Source organism: Pristiophorus japonicus, chromosome 3, assembly GCF_044704955.1.
Source record: "Pristiophorus japonicus isolate sPriJap1 chromosome 3, sPriJap1.hap1, whole genome shotgun sequence".
NCBI classification, from domain to species: Eukaryota; Metazoa; Chordata; class Chondrichthyes; family Pristiophoridae; genus Pristiophorus; species Pristiophorus japonicus.
The window spans coordinates 193,800,270-193,823,750 of NC_091979.1; the positions used below are offsets into that span (position 1 = coordinate 193,800,270).

The 23,481-nt window shown below is 43.7% G+C and overlaps 1 protein-coding gene across 6 annotated transcripts in view; it reads left to right on the plus strand.

The window, feature by feature from the left end:
* nbeal1 (neurobeachin-like 1) overlaps positions 1–23,481 on the plus strand; it is a 503,417-nt gene that overhangs the window by 379,560 nt on the left and 100,376 nt on the right. For all 6 annotated transcript variants that reach the window (XR_011592710.1, XM_070876167.1, XM_070876168.1 and 3 more), the window contains 4 exons: positions 1,079–1,219; positions 6,681–6,811; positions 7,433–7,542; positions 21,823–21,940. Coding sequence is in view for 5 of the 6 variants with exons in the window: in XM_070876167.1 (XP_070732268.1) it covers positions 1,079–1,219; positions 6,681–6,811; positions 7,433–7,542; positions 21,823–21,940 (500 nt within the window). In the remaining variant the exon portion in view is untranslated. The remainder of the gene's footprint in view (positions 1–1,078; positions 1,220–6,680; positions 6,812–7,432; positions 7,543–21,822; positions 21,941–23,481) is intronic.

Here is a 23,481-nt window from a genome sequence, read left to right on the forward strand (position 1 = left end):
AGGTGCTGTGAGTACACTTCAAAAGTATTTAATTGGCTGTAAATCGCTTTAGGATGTCCTGAGGTGGTGAAAGGCCCTGTATAAATGCAAGTTCTTTCCATGCAGTACTGTATTTGAGGCACTTAAAAAAAACAAATTACTTGAATTCAATTAAGATTTTCATGAATTTTAATTAAAATTTCAGAATATGGTGCTCTTCATTCAGTGATAGCCACCTACATCCAGTCTTTTTATCTGACTTCTTGTTACATATTTGTCTGTTGGTATCAGTCTAGTTTAGTCTGATGCTGGTGTTTGCCAGAATAATATTTTTACACTGCTGTACCCACGCACACCGCTCTGCAAAACATGATGACAGAAGTCAACTAGACACGTTGAGCGACTTCCATATCACCTGCCAGATATTGACCTTGAAATTACGATGTCCCGTCGGAAAAGCCGGGTTTCAGCACGCAATGCGCATGCGCTGAAAACCGGCTTTCCCGATCTGTCAAATTTCTGGCTTGACCGATATCGCGCATATCGGGAGCGAGGACACTTGCAGGGTAAGATTTCCGATATTTACGAATAGCTTGCCCTGCAAATGTCCTTTTAAAATCTTGTGCCTGAAAAACCAGGCGTATAGCCTATTTTTACAGGCGCAAGTGTTTAAAAATACATAAAAACATTAAAATTAAATCAAATAAACACAAGAAAACATACTTTATTGTTAAAAATCCTCTCCACTACAGTAAGTTTATTTTAAGGCATCTTTATTTTATTATTATTTTTTGTAAGAACTTTAATTTAAATGGTTCTTAAATATGTCGTGTATTTTTCTATTATTGATTTTTTTTGTGTGTTGAGTGGGGGGGGTGGCGGGGTTCTCATTCATCATAATGGGAACGCCAACTAACGGAGTTCCCATTATTATGAATGAGAAAATACTGTACCTTGATTGGCTGCCCAGAGCCATGTGACTACAGCTCCAGTCCTGCGCACTTATTCTTTGGTCTCATTTTGTGAGCATTTACTTTAATGGGCTGTTTTCTTTAAATTCCCACAAGACTCTGATCTCTCTCTTTCCTGTTGTCTTCAGGTTTGATAATTTCGAGGACCCAACGGGGACGATTGATAAATTTCACTACGGAACTCACTACTCCAATGCAGCTGGTGTCATGCACTACATGATTCGGGTTGAACCCTTCACTACTTTGCACATCCAGCTACAAAGTGGCAGGTAAAGCTGTTCAAAATATCTCGAGTACTTTATTAGCTATGTTAATAAAATAACAGCACTGTGGGAGCTCCTTCATAAAACGGACTGCAGCAGTTCAAGAAGTTGGCTCACCACTAATGTTTCCTCTGATTTTTTTCTTTTGGGGTGCACAGCCGGTTTAACAGGCTGCGCTCCCCATTCAGACTTCTGCGCATGTGCGGTTTTTGCATTGGGAAACCGGCTCGCCAGTTGCACGGGACCTCGTGGCAGCTCCACGGCAACTCGAGACAGCTGCGCAGCTTAAAGGAAACGTTGCTCACACCCATCTTCTCAAGGACAACTAGAGATCGGCCCATATCCAAATAATGGCTTGCATTATTAGAGTTGGTGGGAAAGGAAGGGTTTCAAATAGCCTTTAAGAAGGGAGATGTCCCAGAGAGAAGGGGTCCATTGACTTCAGTGGCAGTCACTGTCATCCTGGGATGCACCATTTAACAAAAACACATTTGGGGGAAGAAGAATTTCTAATGATTTTACTTGGGGAGTTTTAAGAAACTTCATGTAATGGAGCTGTTTGTTACGCGGCTGTCTGGAGATTTATAAGAACATAAGAAATAGGAACAGGAGTAGGCCATGCGGCCCCTCGACCTGCTCCGCCATTCAATAAGATTATGGCTGATCTGATCAAGGACTCAGCTCTACTTCCCCACCCGCTCCCCATAACCCCTTATCCCCTTATCGTTTAAGAAACTGTCTATTTCTGTCTTAAATTTATTCAATGTCCCAGCTTCCACAGCTCTCTGAGGCAGCGAATTCCACAGATTCACAACCCTCAGAGAAGAAATTTCTCCTCATCTCTGTTTTAAATGGGCGGCCCCTTATTCTAAGATCATGCCTCTAGTTCCAGTCTCCCCCATCAGTGGAAACATCCTCTCTGCATCCACCTTGTCAAGCCCCCTCATAATCTTATGCGTTTCGATAAGTTCACCTCTCATTCTTCTGAATTCTAATGAGTAGAGGCCCAACCTACTCAACCTTTCCTCATAAGTCAACCCCCTCATTCCCTCATCCCCGGAATCAACCTATTGAACCTTCTCTGAACTGCCTCCAAAGCAAGTACAGTATATCCTTTCGTAAATATGGAAACCAAAACTGCACGCAGTATTCCAGGTGTGGCCTCACCAATACCTTATATCATCATCATCATAGGCAGTCCCTCAAAACGAGGATGACTTGCTACCATGCCAAAAAGGGATAATTTCACAGGTGTTTCAATGAAGGATCTAATATTCCAGATCCCGAACTACATTGTGAAGGGTGGAAGATGCCTGTGCTTTGATTTTTTAACGTGTGGTGACCGTTGCACACCAGCCACCACACGGGCTTGATAGAGCTAGGTCTTGGTCCAGTGGCAAGGATTACCGAAGGCTAACTGGAGACCAGCTCTGCTGCACAGACCGAGCGCGCACACATATTGCAGTGTGGGCTGGCCCGTGCTGCCCCTGGGCCCTCACCTCTTCTGGGCCCCAGATTCACACCTCTCCTGGGCCCCGGTCACTTCCCTCTCTCTACACCTTATATAGCTGTTGCAAGACTTCCAGCTTTTATATTCCATTCCCTTTGCAATAAAGGCCAAGATACCATTGGCCTTCCTGATCACTTGTTGTACCTGCATACTATCCTTTTGTGTTTCATGCACAAGTACCCCCAGGTCCCGCTGTACTGTGGCACTTTGCAATCTTTCTCCATTTAAATAATAACTTGCTCTTTGATTTTTTTTCTGCCAAAGTGCATGACCTCTTATACTCCCATCTGCCAAATTTTTGCCCTCTCACTTAGCCTGTCTAGGTTCTTTTGCAGATTTTTTGTGTCCTCTTCACACGTTGCTTTTCCTCCCATCTTTGTATCGTCAGCAAACTTGGCTACGTTACACTCAGTTCCTTCTTCCAAGTCGTTAATATAGATTGTAAATAATTGGGGTCCTAGCACTGATCCCTGCGGCACCCCACTAGTTATTGGTTGCCAACCAGAGAATGAACCATTTATCCCGACACTCTGTTCTCTGTTAGTTAGCCAATCCTCTATCCATGCTAATATATTACCCCCAACCCCGTGAACTTTTATCTTGTGCAGTAACCTTTTAAGTGGCACCTTGTCAAATGTCTTCTGGAAGTCCAAATACACCACATCCACTGGTTCTCCTTTATCCACCCTGTTCGTTCCATCCTCAAAGAATTCCAGCAAATTTGTCAAACATGACTTCTCCTTTATAAATCCATGCTGACTCTGCCTGACCGAATTTTGCTTTTCCAAATTTTTAAGAATGGACTCCCAACATTTTCCCAGCCACAGATGTTAGGCTAACTGGTCTATAGTTTCCTGCTTTTTGTCGCCTCCTTTTTTAAATAGGGGCGCTCCATTTGCAGTTTTCCAATCTGTTGGGACCTCCCCAGAATCCAGGGAATTTTGGTAAATTACAACCAATGCACCCACAATCCCTGCTGCTACTTCTCTTAAGATGCAAGCCATCAGGTCCAGGGGATTTATCTGCCTTTAGCCCCATTATCTTACTGAGTACCACCTCCTTAGTGATTGGCAACTGCACGCTAGGTATTGATGTGTTTTAGGTTTCATACTGCTTTGGTGCGGTGTGTAGCTGTGGCCCTCAGGTGGGCGAGCTGCAGCATGGGACGGTGAGACTAATTGGATTAAACATAGTGTTTGAAGGGTGGAAGGTGCCTGTGCGTGAGTTCTTTTAAGGTGGGGTGGTCATTGCACACTGGCTACCATACGGGCTTAGCTGAGCAAGGTCTTGGTCCAATGCCAAGGGGGTCCAAGATGACTGGAGACTAGGCACTGCTGTATGAGCCTAGTTGCCTACGGCGCGATGCGGGCCGTAAGCTCGGCACTGAGTAGCGCACTCCGGTGAGATGGCAGGTGATCCGAGGTTTGACTAAGGGCAGGCATTGGAAAGGTCAGAGGTCTATTTTGTGGGGTGGAGGTCAGGGTGTTCAGAGTGGAAGGAGGAGAGGTCAGAGTGGTCACAGTCACTGCTCACCGTGTGCTGGAGGGGAAGAGGCCCGTTCGCCGCAGGAGGGGAAGAGGCCCGGTCAATGCAGGAGGGGAAGAGGCCCATTCACTGCTGGAGGAGAAGAGTACAAAACAGGTTTGGGCCTACCTCACGCGCAAGCCTTCCCTCCGAGCCTTCCCTCCGAGCCTTCCCTCCGAGCCTCACCCATCGGCGACGACTGGGCCTTTTCCCTTCCAGAGGCGATAATGTTTGATCTGAATAGGAGTAGCTATTCTTCATTTTGTGGAGTTGAACCCAGAAGACTTTTCGCACAGTAGGTTTGGATGAAGAAGGAAGCTGTTTTGATCTCCTTCCAAAATTCCAATCCTACCTTCTTCACATTACTAGGTATTTCTTATACCAGCACATTGTTTTGGCCTGTACTAATATTCCTGGAAATCCGTGTAAATAAATACTTTCTAATGTCCACCTAAAACTTTCCCCTCACTGAGCATGAACCAAAGCAAGTTGAACACTGTGCTGTGTGGTGCAGATTTAATGTTTGATATTCGAAGAAACTGCGGTGTTTAGACAATGCATCTCAATGCGAGTGCCAGGGTTACATAACAGGCTGAACTGTCCTGGCTGGCTTCCCACATTCCATCCTCCGTAAACTACAGTTCCTCCAAAACTGCTGCCTGTATCCTAAGTTGCACCAAGTCCCATTCACCCATCACCCCTGTGCTCGCTGACCTACATTGGCTCCTGGTGCAACAACACCTCAAATTTATAATTCTCATCCTTGTGTTCAAATCCCTCCATGGTCTCGACCCTCCCTGTGTCTGTAACATCCTCCAGCCCTAGAGCTCTACAACCCTCCAAGAACTCTGCTCCTCTAATTCTAGCCTCTTGTGCATCCCCAATTTCCTTCACCCCTTCATTGATTGCTGTGCCTTCAGCTTACTAGGCTCGAAGCTCTGGTATTTACTCCCTCAACCTCTGCACTCTCTACCCCTCTCCTTTGAGATGCTCCTTAAATCTACCTCTTTGCGCAAGTTTTTGATCACTTGTTCCAGTGGCTCGGTGTCAAAATTTGTCTGATAACGTTCCTGTGAAGTACCTTTGGACATTTTACTACATTGAAGGCGCTATATAAATGCAAGTTGTTGTTGCTTAAAAAGGGTGGTGGGCGGTGTTTTTACAATAGTACAGGCAACTCTCGATTATCCGGGTCCCTCGGGGATTGGGCTATGCCGGGTAAACGATTTCTCCGTTAGAGCGAGTTGACATTACAGTTGATGCTTACAGTACTGCAGGTGTGTTCTAACCAATAGCTGTAGCGTATCTTCTACTCCTTGAATTCTAGTCCTCTAGATCTAAAGACCATTAGGCTTGTTGATTACTTCCTGTAACTGTGCATGGCATTTTAATGAATTATGAGAGGCAGTGGACCTGTGTGCGAGCAGGAGCTGAGGCAAGGCAGAGTGCTTAAAAGCAAGGCTCAACAGGCAACATTCGAAAGGAACATCAGAGTTTCAAAGTGACGTCACACACACAGAATTTTTAATGCCGTTACAACAGTTTCCCGTCGCATCCATGTGCGGATAATCGAGAGTTGCCTGTAGTTCAGGATAGTTAAAGCAGAAATAACTTCAACTGGTATTTCCAAACACATGATAATAGGCCACGACAACAAATATTTTATAATGAGGTGACATGCTGATGAGCTTGGCCATTGTCCATGCTGTGTGCTGCAAGTAGGATTGACAACTCTGGTTGTACACATTCTTGGAGGTTTCATCACACGACTTCCTGCCTCCAACCACCCTATCCCCATACTCCCACCATTGGTTGCTGACATGTCCATCCTCGCTGCACGCTGCCTTCCCACGTCAATTAGAAAGCAAACAAGCTCTTACTTACCCGATTGGATGATCTTGACTATCAGTCAAACAGACTTTTTTATCCGGTCTCTAATATTTTTATAACTAATGTTCAAAGAAAATGAAAAAAATTATCTTTTTTACCAGCCCTAGGGTTGTTCGTAGTAGTATCCTGGAGATTAATCTTCAATTCTTGGGAGCTCCAGGACAATGCTGGAGGGTTGGCAACCCCAGTTGCAAGATGGATATGCTACATTGTAAAATTGTTTGTACTTCAATAGACTGACTTTGCTGGATTTATACTATAGGACTGTTTGGAATGTGGAACTCACTACCACAAGGCGTACTAGAGACGTGTAGCATAGATGCATTTAAGGGAAGCTAGATGAGTAGATGAGGGAGAAAGGAATAGAAGGATATGCTGATTGGGTGAGATGAAGGGGTGGGTGGAGGCTCGTGAGGAGTAGACACACCGGCATCGACCAATCCGGCTGAATGGCCTGTTTCTATGCTGCACATTCTGTAATTTTATGATCTGTAGGCTTTATAATGCCCATTTATTCATTTTTGTGCTGCATTTATCTTCAAGGTTTGATTGTGCGGATCGTCAATTCCATTCCATTCCTGCTACGTGGCAGGCTCTCATGGAGAATCCCAATGATGTAAAAGAACTCATTCCTGAATTCTTCTATTTTCCGGAATTCTTAGAAAATCAGAACCGTATGTATTCCAGCTGAACTGATACAGGAGAAGAGTTCTGCTTCAAATGGCATTTTTGATTTCCTTATTGAGAGAGGTTGATCAGGCACTGAATGGCTTCTTATGCATTGTGTAATTAATTTAAAAGAAAAATAATTCCTGCTAAATCCAGTAAGCTCTGTTTAATGGTTTTTGGTCCCATAAAAATGTTTTTAAAGCCATTAACAATCTTTAAATTTAAATGAGGCACCTAAATTAATAGAGAATTCAGACTCTGTAAACTGTGTTTTTTGTATTTTGTTTAAAGGTACATAGTTAACTATGCAGTTACAAGGCACTGTATCTATTGGGCACAAACATGCCATAATTCTCAAGTTTTTAATGAACGTGCCACTATGTTACTTAATACTATAACCCTTCCTTCAAATGCTCTATGCTAGTCTATAACCTTAGATATTTATATTCTAACTGGCTCATTAATGCATTGTTGGAGCACACTGATTGTATGAAATACTTTCTTTGTAACGTACCTTCTCTTTAGCACACTTGTACACCTCCCAAAGACAGTATCATAGTTTATTTGAGGTGTCTTGTGAGCAGACAATGAAAGTTTGGACTAACACTTATTTCTCAAACATTAAGAGTTCAATCTGGGGCGTTTACAAATTTCCAAGGAGCGGGTTAATGATGTGATACTTCCACGATGGGCCACATCACCTGAGGACTTCATCTACAAGCACAGGAAAGCCTTGGTAAGAGCTGCATCACAATCTTTACTTTGTGTCTTGCAAAATATATACAGAATTTGCGTTGTTTATTTACTCCATTCCCCCATCCAACATTACTCTGCCATGCCATTGTCAGGAGATATGTTTAAAACAGGCAGCTACTTAAATTGGCCAAAAAGCGATAACCATTTGCATCAACATCAATTTCAGAGTTTCCGGTTGTAGCATCATATGTGTTCTACATATTTTATGCAACAACAGCTGTGCTTTCTCACTAGTTTGCACCTCATGAAGGTACACCAAATGCAAGAACAAACATAATTAAATAATATCATGTAATGTCCAATTACCTTTTGTGTCCTTAAATCCTTCTAATCCCCTCTCAGTGATATGGGGTTACTGGCCATTAGTGACTAAAGTGACATGACGAAAAAGTAGAAAAAAGTTAAAGCTGAAGGCACTATATCTGAATGCACGAAGCATTTGCAACAAAATAGATGAATTAATAGCACAGATAGAAATAAATGGCTTTGATCTATTTGCCATTACGGAGATGTGGTTGCATAGTGACCAAGGTTGGGAACTAAATATTCCAGGATATTTGACTTTTAGAAGAGATAGGCAAAATGGAAAAGGAAGGGGTCAGCCCTGATAAACGTTGGAATAATGTCAGTAGAGAGAAAGGATCGTAGCTCAGAAAAACTTAGATGTTGAACCACTTTGGTTGAAGCTAAGAAGCAACTACACACAGAAGGGTTTATAGGCCCCCTAACAGTAGTTGTCGTGTCAGGATATGGTATAAATCAGGAAATTAGAGGTACATGTAATAAGGGTAATACAGTGATCATGGGGGACTTTAATTTTCATATAAACTAGGCATACCAAATTTGCAATAATCGTGTGGAGGACGACTTCATGGAATGCTTTCCCGATAGTTTTCTAGATCAATATATCAAGGAATCAACTAGGGAATAGGCTAATTTAGATCTAGTATTGTGCAATAAGACAGGTTTAATTAATAGCCTTGTGGTAAAGAAGCCTCTGGGGAAGAGTGATCATAATATGTTGAGTTTGAGAGTGATTTAGTTACGTCCAAAACTAGGTTCTTAAATCTGAACAAAGCGAACTACGCCAGTATGTGGGGTGAGTTGGCTAAGGTAGACTGGGAAACTAGATTAAAAGATGTGAAAGAAAAAGAAAGACTTGCATTAATATAGTGCTTTACAGAGAATGAAGTACTTTTGGAGTGTAGTCACTTGCAATGTGGGAAACACGGCAACCAATTTGCGCACAGCAACTCCCACAAATAGCAATGTGATAATGACCAGATAATTTGTTTTTGTTATGTTGATTGAGGGATAAATATTGGCAAGGACACCAGGGATAACTTCCCTGCTCTTCTTCATAATAGCGCCATGGGATCTTTTATGTCCATCTGAGGGAGCAGACGGGGCCTTGGTTTAATGTCTCATTAAAAAGACGACACCTCCGACAATGCAGCACTCCCTCAGCACTGCATTGGAGTGTCAGCCTAAATTATGCGCTCAAGGCCCTGGAGTGGGATTTGAACCCACAACCTTCTGACTCAGGCAAGTGTGCTATCCAGGGAATTATAGACCAGTTAGCCTGATATCAGTAGTCAGGATAATGCTAGAATCTATGTAGTGGAGTATTTAAAATAAACACTCAACACCAGGCCTGGATTTGAAGATTCACGTAATCTTTATTTTGCACCAGTGGGGAGCCTGCCTGCTGGTTGTCTGTAACCAGGCTTCTCCAATGATACAAAGTTCCAAGCAATCTTTTATATACTTAATGCATGTCAGCCTTGTGCATGGCCCCCCATGCCGTTTAATTGGCCCAAAGCCCGCGTGTACAATTGCTGATTGACTAATTCCCTTTCGCCATAACACAATCATTCGCCCGTGTCTCACACCAGATGGAGTTTCTCCAACGTGTCACTTTTGACCCCTTGCCCTATTTAACTGCTTCTCTGGGCTTCCTGTGGTTCAACAGTTTGGCTATTTGTATTTGTCCTCCGGTTACACAGCTTGTAAAGTTGACCACTACAAAAGCCCTTTTTAGTTACGAGACCCATTCTTAACCCTTTAATTATAGCGGAGCTAGAAATCCCCACTTCAGTAGCCCCTTTTGGTACTTGGCTACCCAGCTCAAGATTAAAAATCTAATTCTACTTCATCCTGTGTCCCCTGCTCCGTTCTGTGGTGATCAGCCACGTGGTTAGGGGGACTCGGGACGTGACCTACATCTCAAAGTATTTCACGGTACTCGGCTAACAACTTTCGCTGTTCCATAATTAAAGCTTTTGCTTTCTTTCCCCGTTGCCTCTTTCTGCATAACCCAATTCCCCATCCAACAGCTAGCTCTAACGTGAGAGGCTATATGAATCCACAGATGGATATTCACATTTATTCCCCAATTCCATACATGTTCCTAACCACTGAGTGTACAACCGTGCTCCCATCCTTGCACCCCTTGATATAATGGACAGTTACAGTAGTATGATTACCGTGCCACTGTAAATGTACCCTGTTCTATACCCTCAACGATATTATAAGGTCCCTTGTACTAGAGTTCAAAACTTCCACCCTTGCATAGTTTTGTTCCATTTCATGGCCCCCCACCTCCCACTCCTGAGATTTACTTGGGGCCAGATGTAGTTGGTTTTGGTGGTGTGCCCTCCTGATCCCTCAGGCACAATCCACGAACCCCTTTAAACAGCGCCTCTTTCTGATGGTCACCTACTTAAAACAAAAGCAACAGAGAATCTCTGGTGATTATCTTCAAATTAAGAAAATTTCCAATATTCAAAAGGTATTGCCCACTGAGTTAAAACAGAGTTCACAGCTGCCTGTGAAAGAGTTTCGAAAGCCGACAAACACAGACACCATCAATCGATATCAACTTCAGTCCACAGCCTGCAGCCTTTTCAGTTTAAACTCTCTAGTTAAAAATCTCTTACTTTTGTCAAGTCTCTGTGCTTTTAATCTCAAAATAAACATTCAGAAAAACAACTTCACACACAATAGCATTTCATTCTTTTCTCCCTAGTTACACATTGCTCAGAATTTTTTTAAAAACCATACCAATTATTGATGTGAAATGCCTAATGTCCAGAACTAAAGGCTCTCCACACAATTTACACCAACCAGAATTTTATTATGACCATAATAAAAGTCTGATTTTTAATAGGTTACTTAACCTCAGTAATTCCAATCTTAAACTTCCCAATGTCACTTGTAAAGGGGAGGAGCCACAGCCACACAAAGGAATATGCCTTCCCAAAAACTTTAAACACCAAAGAAAACCACCAGAACAGTAAGAAAGATCTTCCCTTTTCTCCTTTTTATTGAATCATAACTATCCATTATTCCTTAAACCAGTTTCAATTTCTGATCCACGTGCACGCTAAGTGCACCTCCAATTACCCGCTAAATGTGGTCAAGGTTTCTGCCTCTACCACCCTTTCAGGCAATGAGTTCCAGACCCCCACCACCCTCTGGGTGAAGAGATCTTTTCTAAACCTCCCCCCCAATTACTTTAAACCTATGTGCCTTATAGGATTTAAAACTTTTTTCTGCTATATGCCTCCAATTTCATGGTTTGAATTCCCACTAAACATCTCTTTTTTTTTTTAGAAAAAAAGATTCTTTCCTGCGTTTTTCACAAACAGTCACCCTAGCAACCCTTCGACCTTTATTTCTTGCAGCACAAAGGGCCTCTCTCCTCCACATTCTACACATCACTTTTGTCCGAGTTTTTTGCAGTTATATCAAACTTCGGGTTTTCCTACCACCCACTGTTTCTAATTAATGCAGGCTGCTGGCAGTTGTTTCTTTTCGTGTATCCTGACACGTGCTGTCGCCATCACACCTACTGTCAGTTTATTTCATCGCTTTCTCAGTCAATAGTCGAGTCCGTCTACTTAATTCATAATACGTGCGAGTGACTAATACAAAGGCTTTCTCCTCCTTCTGTTTCTTTTCCAACTCCCACCATTTTCTTTGCTCAGCAAAGGGTGGGTCGTCTGGTTTCCAATTTTGTTTAATAATTATTTCAATTAGTTATCGATTTTTGTTTGCTAGGTACCGTGTCAGAGACCCCTCTGGTCCCCACTCGAGTTTCTCACTTCCCATGGCTATTGGTTGTCAGCGGCACGTCCCTTACTTATTTGCCTTGAGTGAGACTGTTACTTGCAACCTATTGGTTGTCAGCGGTATGTCCCTTACTTACTTACTACTCATGAGTGAGACCGTTACATGCAACCTTATTGGTTGTCAGCAGTATGTCCCTTACTTAACTCGCCCTGAGTAAGACCAATACTTGCAACCTATTTGTTGTCGGCGGTATGTCCCTTACTTACTTGCCCTGAGTGGGACTAATACTTGCAATCCATTGGTTGTCAGTGGTACGTCCCTTACTTACTCCTCAAAAGTGAGACCATCACTTGCAACCTATACCAATTATCAATTGCAACGTTACACAGACACACTTCTATATAACCGATCATAATTGTTTCACCTGGGATCTTCCGCTGACTACTTGAAGTATCATCCTGACCTGCAGATTCGGATCTCTCAGGCAGCTGACACCAGACAGATTTCTGCCCTTGTTCCAACTGTGTGCGGTAATTAAAACGCACTCACGCCTTTGACATGGCTTCCATCTGCCGGTGTTCGCCGTCCACTTGATATCCTGCCGACTACGCCAATTATAGTGGAGTATTTAAATAAACACTCAACACCAGGTCTGGATTTGAAGAGTTCGAAAGCCCCACTTCAATCTATTATTAGGGAAGTGGTAAAAGGGCACTTAAAAAATCATAACATGATTGGGCAGAGTCAATGTGGATTTATGAAAGGGAAATTGGGTTTGATGAATCTAAGAGTTTTTTGAGGTTGTAACTAGCAGGGTTGAAAAGGGGGTACCAGTGGATGTGGTGTATTTGGATTTTCAGAAAGCATTTGGTAAGGTGGCACACAAGTTATTACATAAAATTGGGGCTCCTGGGATTGCAGGCAATATATTAGCATGGACAGAAAACAGAGTAGGAATAAATGGGTCATGTTCGGGTTGATGGGCTGTAAATAGTGGGGTATCGCACGGATCAGTGCTCGAGTCTCAGCTATTTATAATCTGTATCAATGACTTAGATGAGGGAATCGAGTGTAACACATCCAAGTTCGCTGACAATACAAAGCTAGGTGGGAAAGTAAGTTGTGAGGAGGCTGCAAAGGGATATAGGCAGATTAGGTGAGTGGACAAGAACATGACAGATTGATTATAATGTAGAGAAATATGAAGTTATCCAATTTGGTAGGAAAAATATAAAAGCCGAATAATTTCTAAATGGTGAGAGATTGGAAATGTTGGTATTTAGAGGGACCTGGGTGATCTTGTACACGAATCACAGAAAATGCAGGTACAGCAAACAAACAAAAGGATTGGAGTTTAAGAATAAAGACATCTTATTGCAATTATATAGGGCCCTGGTGAAACCGCACCTGGAGTGTTGTGTACAGTTTTGGTCTCCTTACCTAAGGAAGGATATACTTGCCATAGAGGGAGTGCAACGAAGTTTCACCAGACTAATTCCTGGGATAGAAACATAGAAAATAGGTGTAGGAGTAGGCCATTCGGCCCTTCGAGCCTGCACCACCATTCAATAAGATCATGGCTGATCATGCAACTTCAGTACCCCATTCCTGCTTTCTCTCCATACCCCTTGATCCCGTTAGCCGTAAGGGCCACATCTAACTCCCTTTGGATGGTGGGGGGGGGGGGGATTGTTCTATGAGGAGAGATTGAGTAGACTAGGCCTATATTCTCTAGACCCGGGTTCTCAACCGGGACACCGCTAGAGGATTCCACCATAAATAACCTCCAGGATTTAAAAAAAAAAGGAAACCACATCGTTGCATAAAAGTGGGATCGAGCTGAGCAAACTGGCGGCTCCGGCCCTGACACTGACCTTTGTTCGTAACCCTCCTGATCAGCTTGCTGAGAAAGGAGAGAGACGGCAGTTGCTAAGTGCAGATCCCCAGGCGCGAGCTCTCCTCTCGCCGAGTCCCACTGTATATATGGACGGGCTGGCCGAACAGTTGCAGTACAACCGGCAGAGTGCTGCCGGAACCACCTACATGTCCGACCGATTCGACATCTAGACTCTCAACCAAAAATGTCCGACTGCACCTCTAACTTATTCTACGCAATATGATAAACTCCTGGTTAGCTGATAGATTTTAGCAAGAGTGTTGGCTCACGCTGTAGTATAGTTACAAGGGTGCTGGCTTCCTTTGGTGCCCAACATTACAACAGTGACTACACTCCAAAAGTACTTCATTGGCTGTAAAGCGCATGTGCTGGGAACAGTCGGTGAGGGAGTCAGGGGTTGAGGGGTAAAGAGGAGACTGGGGGGTCAGGTGATTGAGGCTCATAAGGAGGGAAAGAGGAAGTGGGGTAGGCATGGGACCAGTATTTTCTGCAATACCGGGATAGCACCAGTAGCAGTAACATAGTAACGTGGTGCACAGGAGTGGGCTGAGAGAATTTTTGCACAGAAATATACTTGTCTTGTGTTACAGGGGGTCCGTGGAACTTTTATAACATGGGAGGGGGATCTCTGAAGCAAAAAAGTTGTGAACGCCTGCCGTAGAGTTTAGAAGAATGAGAGGTGATCTCATTGAAACATATAAAATCTTGATAGGTTAGATGCTGGGAGGATGTTTCCCCTGGTTGGGAATTCTAGAACTAGGGGTCACAGTCTCAGAATAAGGGATTGGCCGTTTAGGACTGAGATGAGGAGAAATATCTTCATTCAAAGGGTTGTGAATCTTTGGAATACTCTACCCCAGAGGGCTGTGGATACTCAGTCGTTGAGTATATAAGAACATAAGAATTAGAAGCAGGAGTAGGCCATACGGCCCCTCGAGCCTGCTCCGCCATTCAATAAGATCATGGCTGATCATCAACCTCAACTCCACTTTCCCGCCCAATCCCCATATCCCTTGACTTTCCTAGAGTACAAAAATCTATTTATCTCAGCCTTGAATATACTCAACAACTCAGCATCCACCGCCCTTTGGATTAGAGAATCCCAAAGATTCACAACCCTCTGAGTAAAGAAATTCCTCCTCATCTCAGTCTTAAATGACCGACCCCTTATCGTGAGACTATGCCCCCTAGTTCTAGACTCTACAGCCAGGGGAAGCAGTCTCTCAGCATCTACCCTGTCAACCCCCCTCAGAATCTTGTATGTTTCAATGAGATCACCTCTCATTCTTCTAAACTCCAAAAAATATAGACAACCCTCTTATCCCAGAGATCAATCTAGTCAACCTTTATTGCATCGCCTCCAAGGCAAGTATGTCCTTCCTCAGATAAGGAGGGCAAACCTGTGCACAGTACTCCAGGTATGGTCTTACCAAAGAACATAAGAACATAAGAATTAGGAACAGGAGTAGGCCATCTAGCCCCTCGAGCCTGCTCCGCCATTCAACAAGATCATGGCTGATCTGGCCGTGGACTCAGCTCCACTTACCCGCCCGCTCCCCGTAACCCTTAATTCCCTTATTGGTTAAAAATCTATCTATCTGTGACTTGATATTCAAGACACAGATTGATAGATTTTTGGATACTAAGGGAACCAAGGGATATGGGGATCGGGCGGGAAAGTGGAGTTGAGGTAGAAGATTAGCCGTGGTATTACTGAAATGCAGAGCAGGCTCGAAGGGCCGAATGGTCTACTCCTGCTCCTATTTCATAGAATCATAGAAAATTGGGACACAGAAGGAGGCTATTCAGCCCATTGTGTCAGTGTGGGTCAAAAAAGAGCTACCCAACCTAATCCCATCTTCCAGCACGAGGTCCGCAGCCCTGCAGGTTACGACTCTTTAAGTGCACGTCCAAGTACTTTTCAAATGTGATGAGGGTTTCTGCCTCTACCACCCTTTCAGGCAGTGAGTTCCAGACTCCACCACATTCTGGGTGAAAAAGATGTCCGCATCTCCCCTCTAATCCTTCTATCAACTACTTTAAATCTATGCCCCTGGTTATTGACCCCTCTGCTAAGGGAAATAGGTCTTTTCTATCCACTCATAATTTTATACATCTCAATTAAATCTCCCCTCAGCCTCCTCTGTTCCAAGGAAAACAACCCCAGCCTATCCAATCTTTCCTCATAGCTAAAGTTTTTCACTCCCGGTAACATCTTCGTAAATCTCCTCTGCACCCTCTCTGGTGCAATCGCATCCTTTCTGTAATGTGGTGACCAGAACTGCACGCAGTAGTCAAGCTGTGGCCTAACTAGTACTGTATACACTTCTAGCATAATTTTCCTGCTCTCTTATATTCTATGCCTCGGCTAAGAAAATAAAGCATTCCGTATGGCTTTTTAACCATGTTATCGACCTGTCCTGCTACATTTAAGAATCTGGACTCCAAGGTCCATCTGTTCCTCCACACCTTTCAGTATCCTCCCATTTATTGTGTATTCCCTTGCCTTGTTGCCCCTTCCCAAATGCATTACCTCACCCATTTCCGGATTGGATTCCATTTTCCACTTTTCTGCCCAACTGACAAGTTCATTGATATTCTTCCTGCAGTTTAAAGCTTTCCTCCTCACCGTCAACCACATGGCTAATTTTTGTATCTGCAAATTTCTTTATCATGCCCCCTACATTTAAGTCTAAATCATTAATATATACTACAAAAAGCAAGTGGCCTAGTACTGAGCCCTGTAGAACCCCACTGGCAATAGCCTTCCAGTCGCAAAAATACCCGTCAACCATTACCCTTTGCTTCCTGCCACTGAGCCAATTTTAGATCCAATTTGCCACTCTCCCTTGGATCCCATGGGCTTTTACCTTTTTGATCAGCCTGTCAAGTGGGACCTTGTCAAAAGCTTTGTAGACTACATCAAACGCACTGTCCTCATCGACTCTCCTTGTTACCACCTCAAAAAATTCAATTAAGTTCATCAGACACGACTTTCCCTTAACAAATCTATGCTGACTGTCCTTGATTAATCTGTGTCTTTCTAAAGGAATGTTTACACTGTCCCTCAGAATTGATTCCAATAATTTGTCCACCGTCGAGGTTAAACTAACTGGTCTGCAATTACTCGATCTATCCCTTCCTCCCTTTTTAAACAATGTTACAACGCTAGCAGTTCTCCAATCCTCTGGCATCACTCCAGTAGCCAGGGAGCATTGGAAAATGATGATCAGAGCCTCCGCAATTTCCTCCCTTGCTCCTTTTAATACCCTAGGATATATTTCATCCAGTCCTGGTGATTTATCTACTTTCAAAGATGTTAATCCCCTTAATACTTCCTCTCTCATTATATTTGTCCCATCCAATATTTCACTCTCTTCCTCCTTAACTTCAAAGTCAGCATTGTCCCCCTCTTTTGTGAAGACAGCCGCAAAGTATTTATTTAATACCTTACTCACATCCTCCCCCTCCCCACACACATCACCATTTTGGTCCCTAATAGGCCCTACTCTTTCCTTAGTTATACTCTTGCTCTTTATGTAATTATAAAATATCTTTGGGTTTTATTTGATTCTACTTACAAGTATTTTTTCATGCCCTCTCTTTGCTTTCCTAATTTCCTTCTTAATTTCACCCGTACACTTTTTAGACTCTTCTGGGCTTTCTGCAATATTGAGCTGTCGATATCTGATATAAGCTTCCCTTTTTTGCTGTATTTTACCCTGTATGCACCTTGCCATCCAGGAGGCACTAAATTTGGCAGTTCTACCCTTTTTCTTTGTGGGAACATGTTTACCCTGAACTCCATGTGTCTCCCTCTTGAATGCCTCCCACTGCTCTGACACCGACTTACCTTCAAGTCCACTTTTGGTAAAACACTTTTCCATCTAGTAAAATTGGCCTTCCCCCAATTAAAAACCTTTACTCCTGTTTTATCTTCATCCTTATCCATAATTATGCTAAAACTAGCTGAATTATGATCACTACCACATAAATGTTCTATTATTGATACTCCTTCCATCTGCGCAGCTTCATTCCCCAAAACTTCCCCCTCCCTCCTGTTGGGCTTGCTACATATTGACTAAAAAAGTTCTCCAGAATGCAATTTAGGAATTTTGTGCCCTCTATACCTTTTACACTGATAGTATCCCAGTTAATATTATGGTAATTGAAATCCCCCACTATTATTGGGCCCAGGTTTCGAGCCGCGCCTAGAACAGCGCAGTCCCGACCTGGTCGCCCATTTTTCGCGCCACAAAGTGCCCGAAACTGTGTGGGAGGGGCCCGAAGCACGCAGCCCCTAGCCCTGGCCGAATGGCCTCACTGGGGCTGCGTGAATAAGGCTCCTCCCACGGCCAGCTCCTGCTTCCTCCCGACCCGACTCAACTCCCGCTTCCCGCCTCCGGACCGGACCCGACCCCGACCTGACCTCCCTCTCCCTCCCCCCGACCCGAACCGATTATTTTTTATTAATTTTTTTTTATTGGTTGATTTATTGATGTATTTATCATTTATTATTGATGATGGCTCTTTATTTGTAAAACTGAAGTGTTTAATGTTTGTAAACTTCCCTTTAAACCCCCCTCCCCCCCCATTCCCTACGCCTGATTTGTAACCTACGCCTGATTTTCTAAAGTGTAGACAAGGTTTTTTCGAGCGTACAAAAATCTTCACTTACTCCATTCTAAGTTAGTTTGGAGTAAGTTTTCACTGCCGAAACTTTGAAAACAGGTGTAAGTGGCCGGACACGCCCCTTTTGGGAAAAAAAATTCTGTTCCAAAGTGAAACTGTTCTAACTGACTAGAACTGGAGCAAACTAAATGACGAGAATTCCGATTTCTAAGATACTCTGTTCTACACCAGTTGCTCCTAAAAATCAGGAGCAAATCATGTGGAAACTTGGGGTCATTGCGTGGAGGCCCTGACCTGTGTGAAAACACCAGCGGCAGGTCGGAGCCATAAAAGGAGCGGCGTGAAGGCATGCCACTTCAGGGAGCAACGCGAGCTGGTGCAGGAGGGCGACGGCAGCGAAGAGTGATGTCATCAAGGTCCAGGTCGGTGATTGGAGAGTGGGCAGATACAGCAGGAGCGGCGAGATCGGGGCGAAGGAGCGGCGAGAGACTGTAGAGGGATGTGATCGGGGGCCAGGGGCCCAGGGGCAGTACAGGCCAGCCCACACTGATACGTGTGCGCACTAGGTCCGTGCAGCAAAGCAGGTCTCCAGTCGTCTTGGATAACTCTTGCCACTGGACCAAGACTTGTCTCTGTCAAGCTCATGTGGTGGCTGGTTTGCAACGGCCATCGCACGTTAAAAAAATCCACGCACAGACATCTTCTACCCTTCAGATGTAGTTCAGTACCTGGAATATTAGGTTCTTCATTGAAACACCTGTGAACTCATTCTTTTTTGGCGTTTCGAGGAACTGCCTATGATGATGTTTTTGCACTTGTCAGAAATTTGCCTACAAAGTTGCACTTCTATCTCCCTCAAACTGTTTGCAGTCTATAGTACATTCCCAGCAGTGTGACTGCCCCTTTTTTGTTCTTTAGTTCAACCCATATAGCCTCATTTGATGATTCTTCTAACATATCATCTCTTCTCTCAGCTGTAATTGTTTTTTTAACCAATATTGCCACCCCTCCTTTTTTAACCCCCTCTCTATCTCGTCTGAAAACTGTGTAACCAGGATTGTTGAGCAACTATTCCTGCCCTTTCAGCCATGTCTCAGTAATAGCTATAATATCATACTTCCACATGTCTATCTGTGTCCTTCGCTGATCTGCATTATTTCCTAGACTCCTTGCATTAAAGTATATACCATTTAGCATTGCCAAACTGCCTTGTTGTCGAGCCTTTGTTTCCTCTGCCTTCCAAACTCACTCACTAACTTTCTGCCTTCCATTTCAAGCTTTGCTTCTCTCCCTTCTCAATATACTCTCTGGTTCCCATCCTCCTGCCAAGCTAGTTTAAACCCTCCTGAATTGCACTAGCAAATTCCCCCCCCCCCCCCGTGAGGATATTGGTTTCGGCCCTGTTAAGGTGCAACCCGTCTGGCTTGTACAGGTCCCACCTCCCCCAGAAACGGTCCCAAGGCCTCAGAAATCTTAAGCTCTCCAGCCACGCATTCATCTGCTCTATCCTCATATTTCTGAACTCACTAGCACGTGGCACCAGGGAATAATCCAGAGATTACTACCATTGAGGACCTGCTTTTTAATCTCTTTCCTAGCTCCCTAAAATCTGCCTGCAGGACCTCATCCCTCTTTCTACCTATGTCATTGGTACCGATATGGGCCATGACCTCTGGCTGTTCACCCTTGCCCTTCAGAATGCCCTGCAACCATTCAGTGACATCCTTGACCCTGGTACCAGGGAGGCAACATACCATCCTGGCGTCACGTTTGCGGCCTGCAGCCCATTTCTTATGTTCTTATGAACACGCCCGGATATAAAAGGGGTCAGAGGGTCTAGTAAGGAGGAGGAACTGAGGGAAATCCTTATTAGTCGGGAAATTGTGTTGGGAAAATTGATGGGATTGAAGGCCGATAAATCCCGAGGGCCTGATGGACTGCATCCCAGAGTACTTAAGGAGGTGGCCTTGGAAATAGCGGATGCATTGACAGTCATTTTCCAGCATTCCATTGACTCTGGATCAGTTCCTATCGAGTGGAGGGTAGCCAATATAACCCCACTTTTTAAAAAAGGAGGGAGAGAAAATAGGGAATTATAGACCGGTCAGCCTGACCTCAGAAGTGGGTAAAATGATGGAATCAATTATTAAGGATGTCATAGCAGAGCATTTGGAAAGAGGTGACATGATAGGTCCAAGTCAGCATGGATTTGTGAAAGGGAAATCATGCTTGACAAATCCTCTGGAATTTTTTGAGGATGTTTCCAGTAGAGTGGACAAGGGAGAACCAGTTGATGTGGTATATTTGGACTTTCAGAAGGCTTTCGACAAGGTCCCACACAAGAGATTAATGTGCAAAGTTAAAGCACATGGGATTGGGGGTAGTGTGCTGACATGGATTGAGAACTGGTTGTCAGACAGGAAGCAAAGAGTAGGAGTAAATGGGTACTTTTCAGAATGGCAGGCAGTGACTAGTGGGGTACCGCAAGGTTCTGTACTGGGGCCCCAGCTGTTTACATTGTACATTAATGATTTAGACGAGGGGATTAAATGTAGTATCTCCAAATTTACGGATGACACTAAGTTGGGTGGCAGTGTGAGCTGCGAGGAGGATGCTATGAGGCTGCAGAGTGACTTGGATAGGTTAGGTGAGTGGGCAAATGCATGGCAGATGAAGTATAATGTGGATAAATGTGAGGTTATCCACTTTGGTGGTAAAAACAGAGAGACCGACTATTATCTGAATGGTGACAGATTAGGAAAAGGGGAGGTGCAACGAGACCTGGGTGTCATGGTACATCAGTCATTGAAGGTTGGCATGCAGGTACAGCAAGCGGTTAAGAAAGCAAATGGCATGTTGGCCTTCATAGCGAGGGGATTTGAGTACAGGGGCAGGGAGGTGTTGCTACAGTTGTACAGGGCCTTGGTGAGGCCACACCTGGAGTATTGTGTACAGTTTTGGTCTCCTAACTTGAGGAAGGACATTCTTGCTATTGAGGGAGTGCAGCGAAGGTTCACCAGACTGATTCCCGGGATGGCGGGACTGACCTATCAAGAAAGACTGGATCAACTGGGCTTGTATTCACTGGAGTTCAGAAGAATGAGAGGGGACCTCATAGAAACGTTTAAAGTTCTGATGGGTTCAGACAGGTTAGATCCAGGAAGAATGTTCCCAATGTTGGGGAAGTCCAGAACCAGGGGTCACAGCCTAAGGATAAGGGGTAAGCCATTTAGGACCGAGATGAGGAGAAACTTCTTCACCCAGTGAGTGGTGAACCTGTGGAATTCTCTACCACAGAAAGTTGTTGAGGCCAATTCACTAAATATATTCAAAAGGGAGTTAGATGAAGTCGTTACTACTAGGGGGATCAAGGGGTATGGTGAGAAAGCAGGAATGGGGTATTGAAGTTGCATGTTCAGCCATGAACTCATTGAATGGCGGTGCAGGCTAGAAGGGCCAAATGGCCTACTCCTGCACCTATTTTCTATGTTTCTATGTTAAGCGGTGGGCACTGTATCAGAAAATTCCATTGCTTTTCTCATGTTATCTCAGTCTCCCAATCACATGGCTTCAATAAAGGAATCGAGCAAGGTGCTGTAAAGAGGATCAGCAGAGTTCTTTGAGTTTTTCAAAGTTGTATTTTCCTCATTCCTTCAGGAGTCAGAATACGTGTCTGCTCATCTTCACGAATGGATCGATCTGATATTTGGATACAAGCAAAGAGGACCAGATGCAGCCGAGGCACTAAATGTTTTCTACTACTGTACATATGAAGGTAAATAACAATAGCCTCGGAGATGTTTATAGCTTGAAATCTCGAGCTGCATCCAAGGAAACATGTCCGCAAACTACTTTTCTAACCAAAATGGATACTGTCAAAATAGAAAACGGCTTAAATCCAGGGTTATCATTTATATGGTTATTACCTTGAATGGGATGCAACCTTTATTTCAATAGTGAGTTAAAATAGTCATCATCCTGCTGTATCTTAACAATAGATGAAGACCAGTTAACCTAGGAGAGTTAGTGCATTGGAACATGCCCATCCCATTAATAGAATAGACAGGGTAAACGTTTTATAGAGAAAGTTCACATATTTCACAATGAGCATATCACAGCACTGAGCTCAGTCAACTTCAATCCCAACTTTTTTGAATGCAAGAGCTCTTGCTGAGACACAGTTTGAATAATGTTGCCAGCCCGCTGGTCCACCATTCAAATAGTCTGTCCTCATGGCGGAGCCAGGATGGTGGGTGCTGGCAGGCCATTTGTTTGGAGGGCATCAAAGCTGAGTGTTGTTCCAGTTCACCTGACCTTGGTTAAAAACGTTTCCAAAGAAAGCCATTTGGCAGCAATCAGAAGCAGGAACTCTGGTTGTCTTTATTACGCCATCAGATTTGCATGTGACATGCCCTTCTCCTCCATTTCTTACACAGTTTTATTAATTATGATTGGGCTTTGATCCACATCAAAGGCCAGATTCAGCTAAGCATTATTAATTCCTATTGCTTTGCATGGAAATGCTCATTGAATAATATCCTTTGGTGATCTGTGGTTTTCTCTAACTTTGCCAATACTCAGTATCCTTTGTAAATTGATGCATTGATGATCTAATGTTGGTAAGAGCTGAACTGAGGACCATTCTCGACCTTCAAAGACTTTTGATACAAGTAAATGGGGCCTATCCTACATGCTTAGTTGAGCAGTGGTAGTCTGCCTGACTGAGTCTGTCCATGCAAAACTCAAATTGTTTCTTCAGAGCATAAGGTGGTGGAATGGGGTTAGCACGCTGTACTAAACTTCATTTTCTAAAAATTGTACGTGGATCTTCAAGCACATCTTAAAATCAAACCGCACAGAAGTAATATTGCCCATCATGCCTATGCCAGCTCTTTGAAAGTTATCCACTTAGTTCCACTGCCCTGCTCTTACTCCATTGCCCTGCAAATATTTCCTTTTTAAATAAAGATTCCGTTACCTTTTGAATTACTGTTGAATCTGCTTCAACCACCCTTTCAGGCGGTGCATTCCAGATCATCATAACTCGCTCAGTAAAGTCAATTTTGCTCCTCTCGCTCCTGGATTTTTTTGCCAATTATCAAATCTGTGTCCTCTAGTTATCGACCGTCCTGCCAGTGGAAACAGTATCTCCTTATTTACTCTATCAAATGCTTCATAATTTTGAGCACCTCCTATTAAATCTTCCCTTAACAATCTCAGCTTCTCTAGACTTCTGTGAGATTTAACTGCTTTCCTTTTAAAAGTTGGGTTTGGTCTGAATTTCTTGCTGAAGGAATATAATTGGTGGATGTTCTG